General features: G+C 38.2%; 1 protein-coding gene across 1 annotated transcript; it reads right to left on the reverse strand.

Moving 5' to 3' along the window:
* Nucleotides 1-3,711: 3,711 nt before the first annotated feature.
* LOC591755 (ADP-ribosylation factor 6) lies at nucleotides 3,712-25,687 on the reverse strand. The gene is made up of 6 exons (XM_030992654.1): nucleotides 25,558-25,687; nucleotides 18,834-18,895; nucleotides 17,277-17,623; nucleotides 7,764-7,867; nucleotides 5,907-6,105; nucleotides 3,712-5,100 (listed from the first exon to the last, which is right to left on the reverse strand). The coding sequence occupies exons 3-6, from the start codon at nucleotides 17,356-17,358 to the stop codon at nucleotides 4,958-4,960; spliced, it is 528 nt and encodes a 175-aa protein (XP_030848514.1). The 5' UTR covers nucleotides 17,359-17,623; nucleotides 18,834-18,895; nucleotides 25,558-25,687; the 3' UTR covers nucleotides 3,712-4,957.
* Between the last annotated feature and the right edge of the window lie 735 nt (nucleotides 25,688-26,422).

Raw genomic sequence — 26,422 nt, forward strand, 5'->3', positions numbered from 1 at the left:
TATAAATAGAATAAAATAACAAAAGCAGATGAATAAATGCCTTTAGATGTCAAAAAAGCAACTGAAATGCATTATTTTAAAGGTCTACCATGTATACCCAAAAAGAACTTTGTTCTGCGCATTAATTTCATTTCATATTCAAAATGTTAAAAAAAAAAAAAAATACATGTATGAATGTATGATCAGAAGTGTTTTATTACATATAATTCAATCGTAAGGGTAATTCATGACTGTTATTAATTTACAAATCTCAATACAAACATGAAAAAAAGCTGTAATCGTCTTTAATAATCTTGCACTGTTACCTTACATACAACATGCACTGAGGGGAAGAATGCCTCATCATAAAACACACCCCTATCATCTGAAAGTGGTGCGAACCCAATCAAGAAATAATCTATGCTATAAATACATGACAGGATCATTCCATTCCAAGCTGGAGGGGAGATCAAGAGCATCTACAAGATAGAGGGGAAAGTTAATAATTACAAGAGAGAGTCAATATAGAGATATGTACATTATAAATCTTTCCTACTTTTGAAAGCAATACACACAACTACTGCACCAAATTTCATCTTTTTCTTTCAGATATACATAAAAAAGCTAAATAATAATAGATCAGGGGGTGTTACACAAAGATCCTAAGTTGAACTTATCTCTAAGTTGGACTATTATGGAAAGCTGTTAGCATCCTTGAAAATATTTTGTAAAAGTTGTTTTAAATGGCATTAAATGTTGATTTTAATCATTTATATTTTCTATTATCATGGGAGATTTCATGTTCTTGATGTGGAATTCATGAAAAGTCTAAAATACTTGAATTTTAGCTTTTGAATATAATTCATTATGAGGCTACAAATGGCTGTCCATAATATTCAAGTCCAACTAAGAGAACAAGTTTGACTTAGAATCTTTGTGAAACACCCCCCTGTTTCAAAGATACATCTTTCCTCACTCACTGAGAGGTAACGCTTGGACTCATGTCCGTGGATATAACTCCATAACAATACACAATGGAAGAATAAACTTAAGCCATGGGGACAGCCCTGTGGTATATGACTTGGACTGTTCCCATACACGAGTACATGCAATACAAAAAGCTTTGTTTTCTACATTCCTAACGGCTACAACATTGAATGCTGCATTAGGTTTTCTCTGCTTTAATTCTTGGGCTAATATGATGCAGCAATACCGCTGCGTTTTTTTGGTCTAATGACGCAAAGTGTAACAAGCTTTCCTTTTCTGTATCTTGTAACACAGAGCCCAGTGAATATACGCTCAAGTCCTTTACTGTGCGCAGGTACCATCCATTTAAAACATGAGGGCTCATTTCTGGGGTGTTTACAGCGCCACATCTGACAAGCCTTTACTCCATTCCAACCAGCGGTCTAACAACTGTTACAAAGATTTTTGACTCTGGGCATTATATAAACGCAGATATAGGTTTGATGCTTTCACAAATTAGCTGGATTTGAACAGTTGTTTCATGACTACTACATCATCAAGCTGATTTCACAAAACCTCTCTTGTTTAGCTTTAGCATGTATGAACTTCCTCAGGAAGCTGCAGAATTTGTGTTTCCATCAAAAGGGCTGATAACTCATTACACAAATACCAACTCACTGCATAGGTGTCTACATTGGAAACATTAGCCTAGTCCCACATATTGCATACATCAGCAGGGCCAAGTCCAGAGCCCCGTTTCACAAAACCTTTTTTCAATGACAAATGACAAAAATCAGTGACAAATCTGCTGATAACCAATCAGGAGCAAGGATTTCAGTAACTTGTATTAACATAAACTGTCATTTGTCATCGATGACAAGTTTTGTGAAAAGGGGCCCAGGATAACGAGTGTTGAGCAGACACAAGGGTGCCTTCGAGGATGAAATGTGCCTGAGTGAGTTTATTTTTTTTAAACTATTATTTTAACTAAAATAATGTACAGATGAGCTTTGATAATGTGTAGGAAGAATAATGAATTACATCACAACTGTTTAGCAAATGAAAATAATGCCTAACAGACGTGAAATTTAATTTCACACTTTTTTACTAAAATAATTCACAAAGATATGTTCATTTTGAAAAGATATACTGTTGTGAATGCCTTGATCGTTGGGTAACTACACCTTCTAACAGAATTCTCAAAGCCTGGACAAGTTTTGAAATAAATCAGAAAATATAAATACATGTACTCAATGCAAACTGTCCCAGATAGTCTTTTTATTTAAAAAAAAAGAAGGAATTATCAATCAAATGTATTCAGATATTAGCACTTTTTCAACTAAAAGAAATAGATACAAATTAGTGCTAAGGAGTATAGAAGAACATTAATAGGTAAGTCAAAATGCCTGTACATGCATAGATTAATAATAAAAATGTAATTTTTCTCCCGCCATACGTTTCCAAAGCCTGCCATACATTGATTATTATGTAATCAGGAGTTATGAATCGATAGTTGATTTTAATTGAATTGTTTTAAGGCCCACCCTTGTTTCATGAAACTTGTTATCAATAGCAAGATGCAACAACTGGTATAAGCTACTGTAATCCATGCATTTGATTGGCTGTGAGCAGATTTGTTAAAGCCCATCTGTACTAGTTTACAGTGACCCTGCAAGGTCACTGGACAGGTGGTTTTTTCATCAACTCAGCTCTCAATTAACATAAGAAAAAGAGGATAATGGGGGACCAGTGGTCACCGGTTAGGCATTGTTTTCTATATAGAGGGAGCAAGTAGCTACAGGTAGGACAGTGTGGCTTTAAGGCTCAGCCCAAGCAAAAACTTGCATTTTGTTAATTCTTCATCGCCATCTATATCAACCATTGGTACAGGAAAGATGTTTAATATTAGTTTTAATAGCTAGTATTGACTTGTGGTATAGCAGAAATGTTCTATCATATTTTTTAATTATTACCAGTAACTAGGAATCGTTTGAACATGACACGAGCGATTGTTTCCCATAGCACCGAGGATCATTGAGAAACTTTCCGGCAGAACCCTAGGGGTTGCGAAACAACTACTAACCAATGCCTCTAGAATTGCATAAAGCCAATGTACATTACAACAATACAAAGGCAAGTAGCATGTGACAACTCTGGTCATGTGATCTGATGGTTAAATCACATGACATGTCACATGATATCAACAAGAGGGTGAAACATAAGTGCACATCAAGCAATTGCTTTGAACTTTGAACTTTGAACTAATGACATGTACTAATACATGTAAATGTCGGTTTAGCAGCAATGCAATTCATACTCTGCCTACTAAAATACTGTCAAATTAATTTGTCCTTTTTGCAGCGAGAAACTAATTCTTTGAAACTTCTCAAGCGATTGAATAGGATTTACACTGACACCAAGACTAGGTGCTAATATTGAGTCATTAATGCACTGATGGATTTCAATACAGGTGTAATGGAGTATGTTGGTGCTAAGCAAACACCTCATCAGGTGCTAACACTGCACAAAAACCATGAAATGAATTCAGGATCTCTAACACAGGAATAGTTTGAATGTGCTTAATAACTGCCTAAGCACCAAACACCACATTTGTAACACCTTGGTGGGATCTTCAGAGCTTTTGGCTTAAGTAAGACAGCACCGAAGTGCTAACATCATATTCACTCGTCGTCCAGGTTACTGGTTCCATACAACGGAGCCTGCGCATGAGGTTCACCCCAATCATTTAAGCAACGGGATGGAGCAGGGCCGATTTACTGTTTGAGGCTGGTGTGATCACCACACCATTGTTTAGCACAAAATTGTTTGGAACCAGCAACCTTGACAACTTAGCCAGTATGACATCACACTACGGTACTCTATTGAGAAAATGTATGGTTTTATTGCAACATAGGCACTGCAAGGTAGGTCCGATTACAATAAACCTCTGCAAAATCATCACAAGACTAGTTCACATGCAACTCTGTAAACCCGGCAGAATTGTGTTTTTTCAGTAAAGCTCAACGCAAACTATACGATCCAACTGCAAATCAATTTCTTGTAGAAATTAGAATTGTATTATCTCCTTTCTGATTTAGGTGCCAAACAATCAACTTGGAATTTGTGTGTATCATTTCAAGTCGGAATAAAACCAAAACTGCGTCAAATCGTAGCCAATAGCGAGTTTGACGTTTGTATGATTCTACGCCATTTAGCATTTCCCGTCCAAGGGAGCCTGAAATCCCTTGAAATGTTGAGTTCATCAATGATATGAGAGCCTCACTCAGTAAGATTTTACATGTGTGAACGTTCATAACATTTGCTATCACAAATTCTTTCAAAGTCAGATCATACAGATGGATCGTATAGTGCGCGCCAAGCTTGTCACATTCCCGCATCGTTTAACACACAGATAGGTAGTCCGTACATGTAATACCATTGTTGCCTACTGCACTGTGCTTCATCCCCAATTGACATTCGCTGAAACTTAAAAGAAATCGCTTGAACGGACACACCATGTGTAAACAGGCCTTACATTGAAACTCTTTTCCAAAACCAATATGGGAGATTTGTACATACAGGCAAACAGTATCTTGAGCATTAATATACACATTGTAACAACAACAAAAATTCATTTTTCTGAGAATTAACTCTACTGAATCATCTAAGTATAAACAAATCTTTTTATTAAAAAATTGTCTTTATTTATATAAGATTACAAGAAGGTATAGTTAGCCTAGTTTCCATACAAGAAGATCATTTTTTTCTCACAATCTCACACCCCTTTAGCTATTTGTCGCTACCGATTACCCCCGACTAGCAAAACATGTTGAAGTCTTTCCAAAAACATCCTTTGACTAGCGAGGGCGGTGCAACGAAAAGCTAGACTGTACAATAGGGAAGAGAATGCGAAGGAATATATCCTCCTGCTGGAAGCTAGGCTAAGAAAAAGTAGGCAGACTTTAGTTTTTCTTGTTTTTTTTGTTGATATATATATTTGTGTTGCATCAGATCAGGGTTTATTATTAGAGGTTAGCCATGTTAACCCTTCTAGAAGGCCCTCGCCTGACGTCGCGCAGGCAGGCTGAACGAACCAGTTCCTGTCCCTGATCTTGGTGAGGCCTAGTCTTTCTTGGACTTCGATGGGCTTCATGGCTGCACAGAGGGGAAGACAAAGAGCACATACGTATTAATGCATCTATGTATAGGTATTAATGCATAGGTATTAATGCATCTATGTATAGGTATTAATGCATAGGTATTAATGCATCTGTGTATAGGTATTAATGCATAGGTATTAATGCATCTATGTATAGGTATTAATGCATAGGTATTAATGCATCTATGTATAGGTATTAATGCCTAGGTGCATAGGTATTAATGCATCTATGCTCCCCAGGGAGTGGAGAATGTGCATACATTGTGTGCGGGTAAGCCTTGAATCCGATGACCGGGGTAATAGTATATATATCTGTAAGGCGCTTTGATAGGGCCTTCCTGAAAAAGCGCCATATAAGAAATAGTTATTATTATTATTATTATGTCACTTGCTTCATGTTACAAAAATTAGGGTTCAGTTTTTATTTCTAATTTGTGAAAGCCAAACAGAAATGACACCACAAAATGTTAACTTTTGTTTGGTTCTCATCATTGGTTAGCAGTCACTTCAGGGTGTTACCCATAATATATTGGCTCAAAAACAGCATAATAAAAAGGGGAAGAGATGGTAAAAATAGGGGAAAAAGATAAACGGGCAGGTGAAGAAAAAGGGCAAGAGATATATAGTAAAAGGGTGAAAGAAAGTAAAATGGGGGAGAAAAAAGATAAAGGTGAGTAACAGAAAAGAGTGCGAGTGAAAACAAAAAAGGTGCAAAGAAAAAGAAATGAGGGGCGAAAACTGACAAGATAGTAAAAAGGGCGAGAAAGAACCAAATGGTCCGATGATCAGTTTGAGTTCTTACCATCTGGAAGGTCTTGTTTATTGGCGAAGATGAGGATGATAGCTTCTTTCATTTCCCTATCGTTGATTATCCGATGGAGCTCTTGCCTTGCTTCGTCTATCCTATCCCTGTCGGCGCAGTCTACTACGAAGATCAACCCCTGTGTTCCTGTGTAATAATGCCTCCATAGAGGCCGAATTTTATCTTGACCACCAACATCCTGCAAAAAAAAAAGAAGATGAACATGATGTCTGAGTCTAATTCTATTTTGACCATAAACATCCTAGAAAAAAATTGAATAGAAGCAGAATAGTCTGGCACTAGGTAAACATTGGGTAACACCTCCATACAAGTTAGATTATCTGGACCACTAACATTCAGCAGAGAGAGAGAGAGAGAGAGAGAAAGAGAGAGAGAGAGAAAGAGATAAAGAGAAAAAAGAGAGATAGAGAGAGAGAGAGAGAGAGAAAGACAGGTTAATTTTCATATTTGGTTTTGATTTGTTTTTAAGTGGTGTATCGACTCGATTCTGCATACTTTGCTTTCATAGTCTATATTACAATGTACATACCAGTAAATCACAAGGTCAGATTTCTGTAGGTTTTTTTTAAAGTTAAATGATGCCATATGTCAAGCGATCAGTTACTTCCTGTGAAAAGGGAATGTGCATACAGAAATAATTCCATTGGAAAGAAAAATGAGCAGGAATCTTTCTGGCACATACGAAAATAAACATATACATTACAATAATATGCATTACAAGTATGGCATTTACATTTCCTTGTGCCTCAATTTGGATCAAACATACAGGAACAAAACCTTGTTGCAACCAGGCTGTGTTCAGACTATAGCTATATTGCTTGAAACTCATAAAGAAAACATTGTTACTCTTGTTGTTAAGATTATTATCATCAGCATTATTATCATTATTATAAGGCCATGTAAAATTGATTTCATGTTGATCGTCCCCGCCCGCTTCCTTTCTTCCGCCCGCCTCCTTATATTTGATATTTGATATATTTTCTTTTTATTCAGAAAACAACACAGAATACTTACCATATGCATCTTTTCCACCTTTTCTTCAAATACGCTGTTCAAATATTCTTGTACAAACATACTAAGACTCTAGAAAAAATTGTATTGAAATGTAGAGTGGTTGATATGCTATATGATCGGCGATATGCTGATATTTTAGGGCAAATCAAACTCACTACAGCAACGTTGGTTGATGTACATATTCAATTATATACTATTTGTACACGCGGCAGCCATCTTGGGAAAAATATCAAATATCAAATAACATGGTACACCCTCCTCCTCTTTTTCAAAAAATCCATACGATCAACATGTAATCAATTTTACATGGCCTAAGGTGTCAAGAAATAGTAGTTGTAGTGTGAACTATTATTACTATTATTTTGGAAATCGTTTTTATTACTATAACAGAATTTATATTAGCCATTATTATTTTCCATCATCACCATCATTGTCATCTATCCTCATCACCAACTACATCACCATCATCACCTTCATCATCATCATCATCACCTTCATCATCATCATCACCTTCATCATCACCATCATCACCACAACAACCACCACCACCACCACCACCACCACCACCACCATCATCATCATCATCACCACAACCATCATCATCATCACCTTCATCATCACCATCATCACCACAACAACCACAACAACCACCACCACCACCACCACCACCACCACCATCATCATCATCATCATCACCACAACCATCCTCACCATCATCATCGTCATCAATACCACCACCACCACCACCACCACCACCACCACCACCCCCACCATCTTCATCATATTTCAATAAACATAATTATAGTGTTTTCTGATACTTACCCATACATTGAATTTGACATTTTTGAATGTGACTGTTTCTACGTTGAAGCCCACCGTTGGGATGGTTGTGACTGATTGGCCCAGCTTCAGTTTATATAACACCGCTGAGGAAGGAACACTGGTTAAGGTAAACACTCATTGATCAATCATACAGGTACACAGAATGGTGAAAGCTTGAAATAAATCGGACCAATAATAAGAGAGTTTAGAGTTATGATAGTCGTGACTGATTGAACCAAGTCCCAGTTTATATTTATAACACGGCTGTGAAAGGAAGACTGGTTTAAGGTCAATAACTCAATATTGAATCAGACAGAATATACGGGCAGGGTGCTACAAGAATTTTTTTCACCACTTGCCCTGTCGGGCAAGTGGGTTTTCAATTTACTTGCCCAAACAATATTTCCACTTGCCCAAAACTTTAAAGCGAAAAAGGACTCGAGGTTAAAGCATTTATTATCTCGTAATGATAAGTTAGTGTTTTAGATAGCAAATGAATGCACATACATGTACAGTGTAACTGTACTGAATAATAACCTAATATGTCAAAGAAAATGGTCAACAAAGGATGGTTGAAGGTTTAAAAAACGCATTTTATTGATTCTCCATAAATAATCAGATTCACATGAATCTCGGCAAGGTAGAATGGTTCAAGCAGGTTTAAGTTTTTAATATTCAGTCATGTAAAAAAGCATAATGACCCTGTTGTAAAAAATATGATACAAACATGTCATTAATGGTAGCCACATGTACCATGGTGCAACATCACATGTGTGTCTGTGCAAGCCGCTGTCATTTGGAAACGTAGGCTAATTTTCAGCTGTTAATAATTTGGGTCAACTCTTCCATCAAGAAACGTCATGTAAATAATGGGTAATCAACTATTTTAAATAAAGTACGGACATTTTTATTTCATCATTCACTGCTATAAATATCATGCCAAAATTTGTAAATTCTTACTAAATAATAATATTGAAGATATTTTACGATAAATCTCGGATAAGTATGCGAAAACTAGACTAAACAACGTCGCTAAAACCATGAAAACAAAACAACAACGGCTTATATTCTGGGGGTCTCGATACTATTATCAAAATGACTCGCTCGGTCGGATCTTGAGACCGCAGTAATAAATTGAAAACGAGACAAAAACATTCATCTGATTTATATGAGCAGCGAGTTTTAAATAATATGTTCACAATCATTAACAGTCATTATGAATAAATATCAAACATTTGACTTTTTGTACTTACTAGAAAATCCCTGTTGTTTATTCCATTCCGATTCGCACGTGTTCATTTCCCTAGAATAATGACGTCATATTTGGCGTGATTCAACCAATCGGCAATCAGAGAATAGCAAAGGCCTGTCGGTGCGGCCTGCAGAGCTAGAGAGAGAGAGCGCGAATAAACTCGCAGCTGGTACGATCGCGCTAGCTGTCTCTAGCTAGCTCACGGCCGGCCGTGCGTGGAGGCGGAGCGGCATTCATGGCTTGAAGTGTCACTGTTGCATGCGCGCTGCTGAGCTGGCTAGCTGTCTGTGAAGTTTTTTCGAAATCGGAACGATCGCTTTTTTGCTTCTGGATTTTGACGACGGGTAAGAAGTTGACGGGTGAATGGTAGAGTTCTTGGACACTAGGAAATTACTGTAAAAGTATCACTTGCCCGAATCGGGCAAGTGATAATTTGATTTACTTGCCCGACGGCTCAATTTGGTTGCCCCGGGACGTCGGGCAAGTGGGTTTGTCGCGCCCTGACGGGTACATACAGAATGGTGAAAGCTTGAAATGAATTGGATTTTCAGACCAATAATAAGAGATTTATGAACTCCTGTAAACAGAATTACAATGTAATAACTAAATTATTCATACCCTTAAGTTTTGTAATGTTTAAAATATGTTAAAAATTGATTTGTCCCGATTCATTTTCAACAAAGGCCTGAATTCAACTACCGGGTACATGTAATTAAACTCTTCAATCTTGCATTAAATAACTGATTTTTTTAATCAAATTAACAAGGGGTATGAATATTTCAGTTGTTAACTGTAAGGCCAAAAAAAAAAAAAAACATGTTTAGCGTCCTGTTTTTTTCGAAAAATAGGAAAGAGGAGGCCCTTTTTATTTTTTTTTTCTTTCAAAATGGCCGCTCAAAATGGCCGCTCGGTACTTTTTCCCTGACAGTCGAGGCTATTTTTTTTCAAGATGGCCGCCGACAATTTTTTTTTTTTTAAAATCAGAAATAGAGCGATTTTACCAGTGTTTTTCATGTTTTTTATCTTTCAAAAAAAAAAAATCAAAAAAAAAATTCAAAAATTTCAACAAAAAAAACCAAAAAAATAGGAGGCAGCCCCCAAAAAGGAAGCGGGCGGGGACGCTAAACATGTATATTTTTTTTAATGGCCTTAAAGCTTAATCTACATACATGTACAGGTCTGTATTTTCCCCCTGTACATGTAGACATACACTACACACGGAATTTGTAAACTTGTTCATCAACAGCTCAACATGTTCATATACTCGGCGTGCATACAGTACATTACATACGGTACTTGTACAGTTGTATTCATAATTATCCATACCCTATGGAAAATAACATTCCGGTACCTTTCTAAATTCTTCATTTATTAGTAAAAGCTATTATTGGTACTTCCTGCATATCTGTTGCCTATTCGTTGCTGTAACAATTCTGATGTTACAGTGACTACAATCATTAGGAAATAATGCACTCATGAGCTTACCGTAATTAATTTTGAGCACAACTGTAGTGTACACATGCTTTGAATGTGTGTTACTGTCACATGTGCAAGTGCACCTTATGGAAAACAACAATACTCTTCTAAATTCTTCATTAGTAAAAAGCTACATGTATCATTGGTACTTCCTGTTTATTGTTTGCTTATTTGTTGCTATGACAATTATGATGTTAGCTACAAACAGTGTGAAATATTACACTCATGAGCTTAATCAATTTTGAGCACAACTGTAGATAACGCATACAGTACATATTTGTTCACATGCTTTGAAAGTGTGTCACGTGCGCAAGTGCAATGCCATTATTGAAGGTAGTACGCAACTGAAACTAGAGCAGGACAGTACTGTACTAAGCATCGTTTAATGGATGAATTTCAGTCGTTATTTCACAAATTAATTTACACGCAGGTTACAAATCTATTGAATAGTTGCGAGGAGTAAACCACATTCTGACAATGTTAGATGTACAGTACATGCACATTGTACACACTGTAGACAATGTACAAAATACTTTCCGTCCACTTGTTCTACAAAACAGGGCTCAGAACTCATGTTTGTATCTTGAAAGGCAAGTACATTATTATGTGATGTATACATGTACAATATACCAGGGCTTAAATTAATCCAAGGCCACCAAGGCCATGGCCGTGGATGCCCTTTTGATTGGCCTCAATGCCCCTCTCATTGGCCTTGGAGATTTTGTGTGCCCTTTCCAATTCTTTCTATTTGTGCTGTAATATAAGAATGTGCCCTACAAAAAAGTGGCCTTGCCCTAAAAATATTGAAATTTAAGGCCTGATGTACAGTACGTGTACTTGTGTATACAACATGTACATCACATAAAACTTGTTATCAATAACAAATGCTAAATATCTATGACAAATTTGCTCTCAGCCAATCAAATGCCATGATTTCAGTAGCTTATAAATTAGGGCTGCGACGAGTAGTCGAATGCTTGAGTACCTGCACGGTTGACAACTACTCGAGTACGATTTCTCGTACTCGAATATTCGGCCGCAAAAAAAAAATAAAAAAATAAAATAAAATACAAATAAATAAATAAATCCCCGTCACCTGGCACTGTCCAGGCCGACGCTTAGCCGTGCCAGGGAGAGCGCCTGCCGCTGGCATGGTACCGTCGGTAAAAATGTTCCCCAACTCAAGCACTGTCAAACTCACCATTCAGAAACTGGGACCAAATGTCCGGATTTCTGTTTGGACTCGAAGGAAAATGGATCATTCTGCCATCTTTGGTTTTTAAAACAGCATTGTTCACTGTTATTATTATTATTAAATCAGCACCTTCAACTGCAACTCGAAGTAAAATTGCATGCGTTTTCCGCGATGGACTTGGAATACTGCTCCAGTGGTATGGTGGTGGCAAAAAAAATTATATAAAAACATGGGCTCCGAATATTCGAGTGTAAGCCTGGGAGTGTACTCGGTACCTCATTGCACTGTTGTGCACAGCCTTATTATAAATAACAGATTAATATTGTATCATGTTATTGATAACTCATCTAGAACTCATTTATCTATTGAAAGCCAAGTGATGTACATGTACATTGCGATGAACATTGTACTGTGCACATATTAATCATGTACTGTACTACACGTACAACCTGTACTAATCACTTAACTATGCAGACCTGATCTGATGTATAAGATAAGTGAGTCATTGTGATCATCTCTTTTGAGTAGCTTAGAATATGACAACTTCACGTTAAGCTAAATCTTCAATTTCCTCTCTTGATAGAGTCTTAAACAGTGAAGCACCATGACCACTTAAAGAGCTCATTCCTTGACATGTACTGTGAAAGGGCACTACACCACACTCTGTACAAGCTTCGTTAATTTCCGCCATCCCTCTCCCCTTTTTATATTTTTTGGGGGGTGCCCTTTTGCCCATACTTGTACATTGTATCTACACCAATGCAGCATAGAACCTGAACCCCGCATTAACTTGACAAAAATAGCAGACTTGAAAACATTTATAAAATGACATCGTAGAAACCTACAATGACTCTTCAATTCTCTAGCAGGAAACGGAGCACATTTTGTTTATCAACATGGACAAAGTTAAGACAAATGTACTTCATAAATAGATTTCAAATACAAACACTGTCATTTTTGTCCAGTACAACTACATGTACAATGTACATGTATGTAATGAACATTATCAGTGAGTTTGTAGCAAATCTACATTTACCTGATATACAGTGTAATTCACAACTCTCAAAATGTTTGTTTGAATATTTCTAGTTGTGTAAACACACTCTATTGCATTTAAACAGGGAAGCTGGCAATGTTTCCTTAGGAGGGACTTCCCATTAAAACATCCATAAAACCATACATGTGCCTTTATTTGTAATTGTTAAAAATAGGCAGTGACTCACTCAACTACACAGCGCTGTTTAATGTGCTTTGCAAACTTGAGCCGTTTCATAAAGACAATTTTGATTTAAATATGGAAATCTTGAGGTACGTCTGTGCATGGTTTACAGCTCCATACCCGAACAAGCCTTACATGTACCAAGTTTACTGCGCTTTTCTTAAAAAATCAAACCTGCTTTAGTGGCCATAATAATGATAATAATAATAGGCATTTATATAGCGCCGTCTATCTAGACAATGCTACTCCGAGGCGCACAAGAAAAATAGAGAGAATGATAGAGTTTGGATGAGTGTCATGAGTACTGCCAAGTACAGGTAAATTGTTAAAAAAAGATAATATTCTGTCTACAAGGACCACCTGACTACCAAGACATTTTTAGTTTCCCTTGAAAATGGTTTTTCTCATTGAAACATGTACATGTAACCTGTCTACAAAGACCATCTTTTGTGCTCTTTCTATACACGTCGTCACTTAAGCAGGTACTTAATAATTGTACACGTATTTCTATGGTTTTCATGAACAATGTACATGTACATGTTTGATGATGAATTTTGTGAGTGTGAACAAGGTCATAAAGACTGCATTCATAATGAAGTACGGTCGGTCATGAACACTTGCTTTGTAATATGTACTGAGTTGTACTCTATTGTGAACGAGATAATACAGGTTGCATTCATAATGAAGTACGGTCGGTCATGAACACTTGCTTTGTAATATGTACTGAGTTGTACTCTATTGTGAACGAGATAATACAGGCTGCATTCATAATGAAGTATGGTGGGTCATGAACACTTGACACGGTAATATGTACTCTATTGTGAACGAGATAATAAAGGCTGCATTCATAATGAAGTACGGTCGGTCATGAACACTTGCTTTGTAATATGTACTGAGTTGTACTCTATTGTGAACGAGATAATAAAGGCTGCATTCATAATGAAGTATGGTGGGTCATGAACACTTGACACGGTAATATGTACTCTATTGTGAACGAGATAATAAAGGCTGCATTCATAATGAAGTATGGTGGGTCATGAACACTTGACACGGTAATATGTACTCTATTGTGAACGAGATAATAAAGGCTGCATTCATAATGAAGTACGGTGGGTCATGAACACTTGACACGGTAATATGTACTCTATTGTGAATGAGATAATAAAGGCTGCATTCATAATGAAGTACGGTCGGTCATGAACACTTGACACTGTAATATGTGCTCTATTTGCTTCATTTCCTTCCTTCTCAGGTGTGTTCTCACCCACTTCCTTCCTACTCTCTCCAACTCAGTCACTCCCTCTCATTCTTTTTCTCTCAATATCCCTGTCGGTCTGTCTGTCTCTCTCGCTATCTCACCTCTGTCTTTCTCTCTCTTTCTAACTTTCTTGTCTAACGGTTTCTCTACTACCCTTTTCTAACTGCACCGATTTCCATCGGATGCATCCGGACGCATCCGATGAAAGTGCCAGTTAGAAAGCAACAGAGGAGAAAAAGGCGATTAAATAGCCGATGAAAAGAAGAGAAATAGGCGATTAAATTCTCCTGCTCTAGAGCAGGAGAAATTCTCACTCTATCGGTGTGACACCGATGAAACGTGCAGTTAGAAAACGTTCGGGAGAAAAGGGCGATTAAAACAGCGATTAAAATGGTCAAAGGTCGCAGTATACGCGCGCTTTACCGTAACCAGCTGTGTTTGTTGACTTAAACAAGCTGCATGCTAGCTAGATGGAGCGCGGGCTTAATAATTACGTAATAATTCTTCACTTCCGGCGAGGGCTCGCCACAGCGAGTGAATTTCACCGGCAGTTAGAAACCGACAGGGGGAAAACTGCGGTTTCACCTTTGTTTACATAAGGAAAATTCAATCGGTATTTTCATCGGTGTGACTCCGATAGAGTGCAGTTAAAAAAGGGTATACTACTCAATATTTGAATTTGAAACCCCCTCCCCCCGCCCTCTAATTTTGCTCTCCCTCTCTCTCTCTCTCTCTCTCTCTTTCTATTTCTTTTTAAGTGTTCATTCCTGCCCACCCCCATTCTCCCTCTTTCTCTCAAACTCCTTCTCAAGCTATTTGACCTGCTTTTCTCATAATTGTTCTGTTCTATCTCTCTCCCCCGCTCCACCTCCCTCACATTCACACCCCCATCCCTTTCTCTGTCTGCCTACCTGTCTGTCTTACTTTCATTCTCTCTTTTTCTCAAACTCCTCAGAGGATCTTCCTCTGGTTTTTGCATTACTTGCCTCTTCCTCCTCCCCTCTCTGTCTATGACTTTGTCTCTCTCTCTCTCTCTCTCTCTCTCTCTCTCTCTCTGTCTGTCTGTACATGTACATTGTACATGTGTGCCTCTCCCCTGCCCCCCCCCCTTCTCTCTCTCTCTCTCTCTCTCTCTCTATCACTCACCTTCATAGTCTATACAATGTACACAGTACACGTACATACATGTACATGTACATGTACATGTACAATGTACAGGTAAATCTCAAAGGTCAGATTTCCCTATCTTTTAGTAGAAAAAAAGAGATTATGATGCCATATGAATCGTCAAGCGATCACTAATACATCCTGTGCAAAGGGAATGTGCATACAGAAATAATTACACTGGAAATAATATTATTATTATCTCTGTAGATCTGTCTGTCTCTCCCACCCCTTCCCTCGCTCCCCCCTCTCTCCCCCCCCCCCCCCCCCCCTCTCCCCCCCCCCCCCCTATCCCCCTCTCTCTATCTATATTTCTCTTTCTCTCTCTATCTCTCTCTCTATCTCCCCCACTCTACATCTTTTTCTCTATATCTATCTTTCTTTATCTCCCCCCTCTCTCTATCTCTTTCCCCCCCTTCTCTCTCTATATATCTCTTTCTCTTTTTTTTCTCTCTCTCTCTCTCTCTCTCTCTCTCTCTCTCTCTCTCTCTCTCTCTCTCTCTCTCTCTCTCTCTCTCTCTCTCCATGCATCACACACAAGTACAGACACATGTAGAAGTAGCTTTCTTTCCCCACATACATGTACATGTGCATGTATTAAAACACTCTTCTACATACTGCACAGCAGCCACATGTACCAGAGTGCCGACACCAAACCCCTGAGTACTGTACATACACACCGAGCCTAGAACACTACAAAGGGGGATAGCCCTACTCATGCCTAATTGAATCTCCTGTGTTAATTACTGCAGGAAAATGAGGAACTGTCTTACCCATGATGCATAGCACTTCACACAGTGAGGACACCCTAGTTCATTCAGTACACTATGATACCATGCATGACTGATGCATGATATCATAGTAGGGAAGTGCTCTGTACACAGTCATACTGTATACTGTATTAACAATATAATCTTGAGTTCTGGTAAATATATAGAAAATAGAATCTCACAGAATCCAATGAAACTTACAGTGAGTGATCAAGATAACAAATAATTGACATGTGCCCAACGGCGTAACATGCTAGCAACATTGTGCATGTAGTTTAGAGGCTATTTAAAGGCTCATTGCACTACTTATACCTACACATGTACTTGGGCCCTCTTTTTCATTAGTTAACTGAGAGCTGATTTGATGAGATAACCACCTGCCAGTGACCATGCAGTGAGGTCTAATCCCTCCTGGCCAAACTAGTGCATCTGGTCTTAAAGGGGTGTTGCATGGATTTACGCAGCAAAAATCTCAAAACTTGTAAAAGGGCGAAAATGTTGTTGTAAAAGAAACATAATTAAAATCTTTCCTAAAAGTATGGTAGCAAAATATTCATGATTAGCAAAATCACTGTCAATTTTTCTTTTGATTTGAAATAGGTAACAGGTAGTGTTTTACTAACCCCCTCTATTGTGTACAAAAACTAAATTATTGATCATAGAGAGAAAACCACTTTAAAATACAGTATTTTGATCTGAAATTTTCCCTTCAAAATTAAATAATCAAAATTAATTAAACCATATCTGCACTAGTTTATCAAGGAGGGATATAAGAAAAAGGGGACCATGGCCATGGGGGATCAACAGGTACCGCTAAGGCATTGTTGGCTGTTTTGAGGGGGATGATTGAAGCCTGCATTGTGTGTTAATGTGCCCCTCCCCTAGTTCATAGACACAGGCTATGTTAAGTGGAAAACGCTCTGTCCCTCGGATAAGATGTTAAATGGAGGCCCTGTGTAGAGAAGAGTTACTACCTTTGCACGTTAAGAACCCACTGCACTATGTGTATAAGAGTAGGGGGGAAACCCTGGTGTAGTGGTCCACCTGCACACACCAGTATAGTACGAGAAAACTCTGTAAAGAGGCATGTACTCAAAATGGAAGAAGAAGAAGCTACAAGTGTGCAGTCTCGCTGTAAAAATAATAAAATAAATTGAGTGTATTTTGTGAAAAGGATACTTGTCTTGCCGGCTGCATCCAAGCCCAGCATGAGAATTCTCATGTCCTTCTTTCCGAAGATCTTTGATAGTACCTTCCCCATCGTTAAAGAGTCTTTTTTTCTCCTTTCTGCGTATCAAACAACGTCAAAGTCTCTCCTTCAAATCCTCTTAGGAATGTCACGATCGCCTCTGGTCCCTTCTACTCTCTTTCATGTAGGTGTTACAGTGTTTTGTGTGAGTCCAGACTCCCCCTTTCACAGTCTAGCTACCTACAGCCCTGGGCCTGCTTGGTCCGTGGCGCTCAACTATTTTCCACCGTAAATCTCTTTTCAATGTTTCCCTTTCTTCAGGAAAGATGCTTCAGACCTGTTGGTAAAAGATAAACAAATTATTACTCCAGCAATTAATATTAGATTACATAATTATCTCACATGGCTGGATACAGTACAAGTGTAAATGTACAAAGTACATGTATGTACAGGTAGCTAATAGTATGCTATAAGCTACATTTCAAACTAAGATAGTTCTGAATACATTTCAGTTTGGAATCAATTCATCATACATATTGGTATCCCCTAACCCCTTGTTTTTAAAGAAAGAAAGAAAACGTAAAAAGCTTTAAATAGAAAAAAAATCTTTATTCAGGCAAAATCATGAGCTAGTCATAAGAAGACTGACATCGACGGTACATACATGTACATGCATAGTGTACATTTAGCTTCTTGCAAGCAGCTCACTCGTCCAATATCAATTCAACTTTCACATGTCTAGTTCTCTGATCTGTCTTTCCTCCAGAATACATGTACATGTGTAATTTTTTATCAAGGTTGGATTTCCCTTTAACAGTTTCTGTTTTCGCTTTAGTTTTGAATGCTTTGTTGATTTTTAAAATACCATTTCAAAGTACGTACCAGCATTACGTGTAGTTTTACAAGTATGCAAAGCTCTACGTCGCATTGTCCGTTTTAGATACAGAGTGAACCACCCACCCCTCTTCTTGTTCTACTCAAACAATAGGTCACTGTACAGGTGTGCAAGTTATTTCAAGGTGGAGATTTCTAAAACCCACCACACACGACATGATGGTCCTGCCATCAGAATGTGTAGGCGGGATTAAAGGGGGTCTTAGCCCCACCTATAGTCCTTAGCTTAGCCCCCTTCCTGTTCAGACGCAAATTTACGAAAGTTATTATAAAGTACAAGGTTAGTTGGCTAACTCTCCAATTGCGATGCTAACATGAATTTTCTGATCACAGGATACATCGTAGGCGCTACGTAGGAGTACGGGACTACAACAGCATGTGTGAAAAGCCAAAAAATTAGTCCGGGCTAGGCAAAACAAGTGTGAAAAGCATTTAAAGCCTATCTGCATTCTGCACCAGTTTGGCCTGGAGGGATTAGAGCTCGCTGCATGGTCACCGACAGGTGGTTATCTCATCAACTCAGCTCTCAATTAACATTTACAGAAAAAGGGGACCATGGGGAACCAATGGACACCGCTTTGGCATTGTTTGCTCTTTAGAGGGTGCAAGTAGCTATTAGTAGTGCACTGGGGCTTTAAGTGTGCTATACGTACCTCAACCTTGGTCTCCGTGTACCATACACCCTTACACCGAGTCAGTTTGATCAGCACTAAACCTACAGGAAACAGCAATTCAAAGAGAAATTGGAGAAATAATTAAACATGTATACTGGTAAACTTTCCAAAAATAATAAATAAATCATTATCATCACCATCATTACTACTACTGCTACTTCTACTACTACTACTACTACTACTACTACTACTACTACTACTACTACCTGTACACTACCCTTAATAATACAGTCAAACCTGCTGGAGTGACCACCTGTATAGAAAGACTGCCAGTCTACAAATACCACATGTTTTGTCTCCGTTGAATATAGTTTATCGTTGAAACATCTTTACAGATGGGTTTGACTGTAATACAATTCGTCCCTGTTTTCACGAAGTGACGGTAGTGAGGAAAATCGTCACGCAAAGTGAATGCAATTATTTTTTCACTACCGTCACTTCGTGAAAACAGCGACAAATTATTATTGTAGTTATTATTATTATAATGATCACAATGATTATCAATGTTGTGGTGATGGATCATGGCCAGGATACTATGATACTACATGTACAAATTGTAGGACACTGACGGTAGAGAGAGAAAGAAAGACTCATCATGAGGTGTCAGAATTAACATGTATCCTGCCTGTCTGCATAGACACGATGTGAACAAGACAAGCTGAAAGAGAGAGGTGGAAGAGGGGTGTGAGAGAACATGAGAGAGAGAGAGAGAGAGAGAGAGAGAGAGGGGGGAGGGTGAGAGAACATGATTTTATATAGAGAGAGAGAGAGAGAGAGAGAGAGAGAGAGAGGAAGGGGGGTGAGAGAACATTATGCTACAATATAACTGAAATTTTGCCATCAAATTTTTTGAAAATTTAGGGCTCCGAACACTTACATGTAATAGAAGCTTTTAACATCACATCCTTTTGTCTCAACACATTCAAATAAGCACAAATAAAGGAGTCAAATAAATACAGGTACACTTACATGTACACGTATACATCAAATACATTATCGTAGCGAAGAGTGTACATTTAACTCACCCTAAATTGATAACTTCATAGATACAATGCAATGGTGTCTACAGCATACAAATTGCAAAGAGAAAAATCTCTCTATTGCCTACAATCTCCATTGTATTACAAATGAGTAAGCATGCACAATGCAGGCACTCAATCTTTCATAAAAACCTGCATTCTTTGTGGTTTATTCATTGAGGGTAATTTGCTTTCATTCAAGGCCCCGCCCTCTTTGAATCATTACTACGGACTAGTCTCAGTCACAGACATTCAGCATGCCCTCATACACCACTACACGATTAAGGCCGCCATTTCAATATGCGCTTAAGGGCAGGTCCAAGCTATTTGGATTGTGACGTACGGGACATTTAGAGACTTTAAACAAGAAATAACAACAGATGAAATTATTTATATGGCTATCTTTTGGTATGAGTCTGTGGCTATTATGGGCTAGTTCATTTGTGGAAAGTTTTAGTTCTGACCAATTTTTTAATTAATTTTTATTGTAATTAATGTGCTCCGTGACGTACGGGACCACAGCGTCCCGTACGTCACGCAGCACATTAATAGAATAGCCCCAAGAAAACCTATCACGAAGGGCTACACACTAACTTTGTTTTGGAAGGGGGTTAGGACTGGAGTCTGCATGAATGGGCAACTAAATGACTTTTGTGTTATTCACAACTAAAGAATGCAAGGTGGGCTTGTTGAATTAGGGGACCAGAGATAAATTCTTTTAGATGTAAGCCTTGACATGTCACATTTTCAAGAGACATACATTGGCACAAATCACAGGTCACTACATGACATACATGTATGTGCAAATCATGAGAGTTGTTGTTTTGATTGAAGATGATTTCCAGCTAGTTTTTGTTTACTGGTTCAAATAATCAATCTACTGCAGGATAAACAAGAACGGATTATAGCCATGTTCTGTTAACTTGACATACTATTCCCATACCAGAGCTCAAGAGTAGCTTTAAGAAATTACAAAACTTGTAAACGGTATGAATACTTCATTTGTTAACTGTACGTCAAAGTTTCCAAATTTTGGTAGACTGTGGGCGCACATGTGTCCCAGGCTCCTGTTAGCGTCGAGCACTGCCATCTAGTATACTCTAGTAAATAATCTGCAAATGTATGAAGGACTTTATAGACATCTACTCATCCTTTAAAAGGCAATATGTACGATAAACAAATATGTCTTGCACATGATGACATTGCACCTGTTTTTGCAAACATTTCATGTCAAAAGTTTCTGGATTTATAGTCAGCATAAAAGTAGAGTATTAGTGTGTTTTACTGGTATTCAGTGATTTTCCTGGTCATAACAAAACATATACCTGTACATGTGTGTGTACTTTCAAACAACAATCCTTACAGTATGTATTGTACATGTACTGGTATTTCATTATTTTTTCATCTTTACCGGAGCCATTTGTTTAGTTCTTTTTAGAGCTTTTTTTATAATCTTTCCAGATTTGAATCTCTTACTGCTCCCAAAGTACTTCATTTGCTTGTTTGCGTTTATCTGAAGTACAACCTGCACATCAAATATATCCAGCACCTGGAATGAAGGCTAGTAAGAGCCTTGGGTGAGCTTCCTTTCAAAGTTGGAAGCTAATAAAGCGAAGAGTTCATTCATTCAAACGTGTGGATACAAACAAAACTTAGATAGGTAACAAGGTTATGTGTCAAGGGCCACATGCACAGTATAGCAGCCGTCCATTCATAAAAGCTACTGTATTCACATGACGCATGTTATGGCGGGAGAAAATTTAAGCTTACACATGAGCACATGTCCTATTAGTTTTTATTTATTTTGTATTATTCAAAGGAGTAGTCATGAACCTTTATTTTCTTTGTTATTGATTTATGACGGAACAGATTTTTGTCCATACATGGTTGCATTGAAACATATAATTTGACCATTTGTAATGTATTTATAAATTAATGTTTTTTATTTGCTTGTAAAATGTGAACGATTCAGCCATTGGCTGCCCACCACAATTTATATAATGCCATGAATAAATAACTTTACGTAAGGAACTGTTTACAATCTATGTGAAGAGTCCTCAAAAGGAGCATTTATAAACACTGTACATGTTCAGTATAGCAACATGTTTTGTACGAAGAAAAATTGAATCCAGTTATCTATTTCAGTACAATGATTTACAAGAGCTAAATTAATTACATTTTGTTCTTTAAAGGCCCACTGCACTACTTGTAGCTACTTACGCCCTCTATATAACAAACAATGCCTAATCGGTGACCATTGGTCCCCCATGATCCTCTTTTTCTTATGTTAACTGAGAGCTGAGTTGATGAGATACCCACCTGTCCAGTGACCTTGCAGGGCAGTCTAATCCCTCCTGTAAACTACGGCAGATAAGCTTTAAATTGGCAATAACAATATTTTTATTTTAATAATATGTTGCTCTAATAAAATGTAGTGTCTTTGAACAAAATATGTACATAAATACAGTGTACATGGGTAAAAACTTTTTTTTCTTTTAAAAATTCATGGAGGCTAAATGATCTGTTCATCCGTCTCCTTCACTAGACGTTTATTTTAAGGGTCTTAAACACTGTTCAATGTTTATCATTAACTTTTGCTTCTTGTGTGTATCGAAGCCGTCAGCTGTGAACCTTGCTGCTTGCCAATGGGGGTTTAAAAAAGTCACAAGTTGTCACACAACTTTCCATTGACTTGTGTGGTTCTTCATGAGGGGCCAGCTGAGAGTAGCAACAAACAATAACCGTTGCACTTTTAGGATAGTAAAAAAGAGAAAGGGAACCCTCAAGACCACCTTTGACCGCGTCCTTTGCCGCGACCTTTGCCGCGTCCTTTGCGTGGGACAATCGGGAGTCGATGGTAAAGTTACAAGTACGGTACTGTACACAAAAAGAAGTATATCGCGGCACTAATGTCCTTTGTCAAGACACTGATCTACATTTGCTACTCTCCACCCAGGGGTTAAATGGGTACCGGTAGGATGCGAAAGCTAATGGGTGGTATTCCGGTAGCGCGTACTAAGTTAGCGCGTGCTTAGTTAGTTCACACTTTTATGGAGTGCCTGTTGTGAACTAATTTACCCTGAACAGATTATTTTAATCCTTCAATGAAAAGTGTCCAAAAAATTAATTTTGCACTGAAATAGGAAGAAAAAGATAATATGAGTATACACTAAATTTCAACAAAGTCCTTGGTAGATTATCTTTGTCATGAATATTGAAGGAGGAAGATGAAACCTAGCATTCCATAGAAGTGCGAACTAAAATTCTTGTTTAGTCTGGACTTAGTCCCGGCTTAACTTAAGAGAATACCACCCAATGTGCTTAGATTAGCAAGTGTGCGCTTGTAAAAATGATGCCTGGCTGGAATGCTCCCAAGGGTAGGCAAATTCATGCAAAAAAATATATTCAAAAAATTGACTTGAAAACACATCAGACAATTAGTCTGAACCGAGTCAGGAGCAGATTTGAAGAAATTATATTTTTAAATGTTGTAAAACCAAAGATTTAAGAAGAAAACTGACCAAGTATCTGTACTAAAAATCGTTGGTCGTACACATTCGACAGCTGAAAATGACGCGCACGGTTGCGTTACGTGCGTTCTCGAATCCAAAATCATACCTCACACACACACTCTCGCCATACCGCGAATGGTCCGTCGTGGGGAGCTAGCCGGCTGAGAGTTTGCAGCGATACCAACGCAGCTTCGGAGCTCCGCAGCGCGCCATTTTAGCGGGACTCGGAAAGGTTCGTGGTGGGAAGGCAGCGGCCTAGCTTTTTGCCCAAACAACGCTAGATCGGCTGCTGGCAAAATGAAAATAACTACGATCGAGAACATAGTCGGTTTCTTAACTTTTCAGTGAGATAATTCTGAATTCTAATTGAGACTATATAATAAATTAAATCGACAAAGAAACCTCGGTAGAACTCTTATAACTGTACAAAAGCTTGTTTATTTCTTCATTTGACATTTTGTTTTTCGACCATTTTTTCGTGCACGAGTCAATGCAAACTATGTATTACCAACTTTCAACACGCAAAGAACGGGGAACACTCGCGGACCTCGTATCAAATTCGTTACAAAAAAAAAATTCAAGGGTGATTTTGAAGCAGTGAAGAATATTGGCGCTGCAATGCGCAGAAATATACTTGAAAGAAACTTAAAAAATCATACCTGAATTTTCAGAAAATCGTATTTGTATTAGTGTACCTAGATGTGACTTGTTTATAACTCAGATTTTATGAAGATTTGTCGGGAAAAAATGTCAATTTTTTCCGTTTGGTGGTCATTTCTAGGCTAATATTTTAAAAGTTACTTCAGTAATGGTCCCGATGTTTCTTTTATCATACTCGCATGTTATTTCTACATAGATTAAACATAGGATGGTTAAGGGTAAGACCGGATAACATTATAAAAAAGATATATCCTTCCAACCTCCCATATCCAAGTTTTGGGCTGATTATTGCCGACCCACCGCAGCAAGGCCATTCAGATTTTCGTACGCGACCGAAGCGCCCTCTAGTGCCCCATGAATGTGCCTACCAAGGGAGTGGAGAATGTGCATACATTGTGTGCGGGTAAGCCTGAATCCAATGACCAATTGATAGGGCCTTCAGTCCGGAAAAGCGCTATAGAAGAACTAGCTATTATGGGACTATTATGAGCTTCCATTTAATTATTTGAGAGGGGGGCGTTTCCAAAACTGGTGTAAACCTTTAAGGGGGACCAAAAATGGGTGTTTTTTCAAACATTAGACTATCGTTATTTCGCTATATGTTGCCGTACTTGGAGGGTGATGCATGATGATCTTGGTATTATCTTAGATGTATTTTTCATGCTCTTTCAAATGGTACTTGTCTTGGAGATGCGAAAAACGGATTCCCAGAAGAAAATAACCCCAGTTCATCATCTACTTTTGTGGGTTGTCAGTCTTCACAAGGATTTATAGATCCAGCTCATAACGTTTAAGTCTCTGTACAAAGTCAATGTAAAATGCATCCAGAAAATCAGCGCGGAATCTGTTTTATTGCATAGCCAACGCATGGAGCGGAAATATAAACATCTGCCAAAATGCGGATGATCCTTGTTTTTTTGGACGCACCTGTCCGCATTTACAAAGACGATCCTACTTTGTTTGCGCGGATGATCTTTATTCTCGGACCAGCCGCCAGCGCCTTTACATGTATGCAAACGATCTTTATTCTCGGACCAGCGCCCCTAATGACAAATACTACTCCCAACCCAAGTTCTGACTTGGTCAAGACAGTCGAGACTCGAGTTAAACTCTAAAGTTAGGTAAAACAAAATTAAATTAAAACAAAAGGGTTTTCTTCCACTCTGCTCAGTAGATACATGCATTAGTATTTGTAGTCTAGAGCTGCACACAAACACGCATGCTTAGATCATAACTTAATAAGTTAGCTTCTGTTTTGACCCCACGTTTCTTCGTACGTTTTCAGTCATTATCTAGATCTATCTATCCCCGGCCTCGCCGCGCTACACACTGTCAATCGGCTTGTTCGTTCGGTTCAATGATTTGTGTGGCGCGCATAAGTCACCGGTTGTGCAGACTCTACAACACATGAAACATGCACGGCATATCAGACTTCCGGGAGTAAAAAGTCCATAATTCAATCACTAGCACATATTTAACACTCTATACTAACAAAATATAACAGTAATTTACCTAAAATGGCGTTAAACGCAACATTTTGACGGTGATAGACAAGCGCCGTTGGTGAAAAGATGTATTTTACACTTCCATAGATTCCACGGGAAGTGGTAGATTGATCGCTGTAATAGTGCAGTACGCGGTCAAGTGAAACCGCATTACAATGCATTACCTTTGAGCGATTAAAAATCAAGTTCTTGTTTAGCAAGATTATATTCAATATTATGTGTCTTAAACTAGATGTTACAATACGTATTACAACTACAAATATATTTTTGTACCAATAGCTTTAAACTAATCGTACTAATAAATGTTAATTCATTAAATGAATAAAAGAACATGAATACTTCTACAGGTTTTGGGTAAATCGCCATGGGTGTGGTGACGTTATTGACAGGCTCGTTCCAAAACTGTTTTTAAACATTTAGTCCCATATACTGCAAATTGTGTATTTGTGTGATGGAACACTTAAAATCATGATTTTCTTGCCAATAATACTGAACTAAAAAACGAATTCAAGCTATATTTATAGAAAATACATTAAATGTCTCATTCTAAGTACAAAAAATGAATGGATTGGAAATAAGAAACGGTATTTGACAATTATGCCGGATAGAAACCGACTTCATGGCGGGAATTCCCCCCTCTTGCATTTTCCTCCGGAGGGGGTGCAAGTGGGAGGGGGGAAGCGAAGAGGGGGAGGGTGTTTCTGTGGTGTTTTCTGTTTGTCTGTCGCTCCAATTTGGGGTATTCTGAGGGGGCTAGGAACAGTGTGTGTATATGTGTGCAGGCGCGGATCCAGGATTTTCCAATAGGGGGGGGGGCGGAAATTTGAAAATTGCGCTGACCATTTTTTCAACTCAACATACCAATACTGACA

This window comes from Strongylocentrotus purpuratus, unplaced genomic scaffold (assembly GCF_000002235.5).
Source record: "Strongylocentrotus purpuratus isolate Spur 01 unplaced genomic scaffold, Spur_5.0 spur5_scaffold_20, whole genome shotgun sequence".
Lineage (NCBI taxonomy): Eukaryota > Metazoa > Echinodermata > Echinoidea > Camarodonta > Strongylocentrotidae > Strongylocentrotus > Strongylocentrotus purpuratus.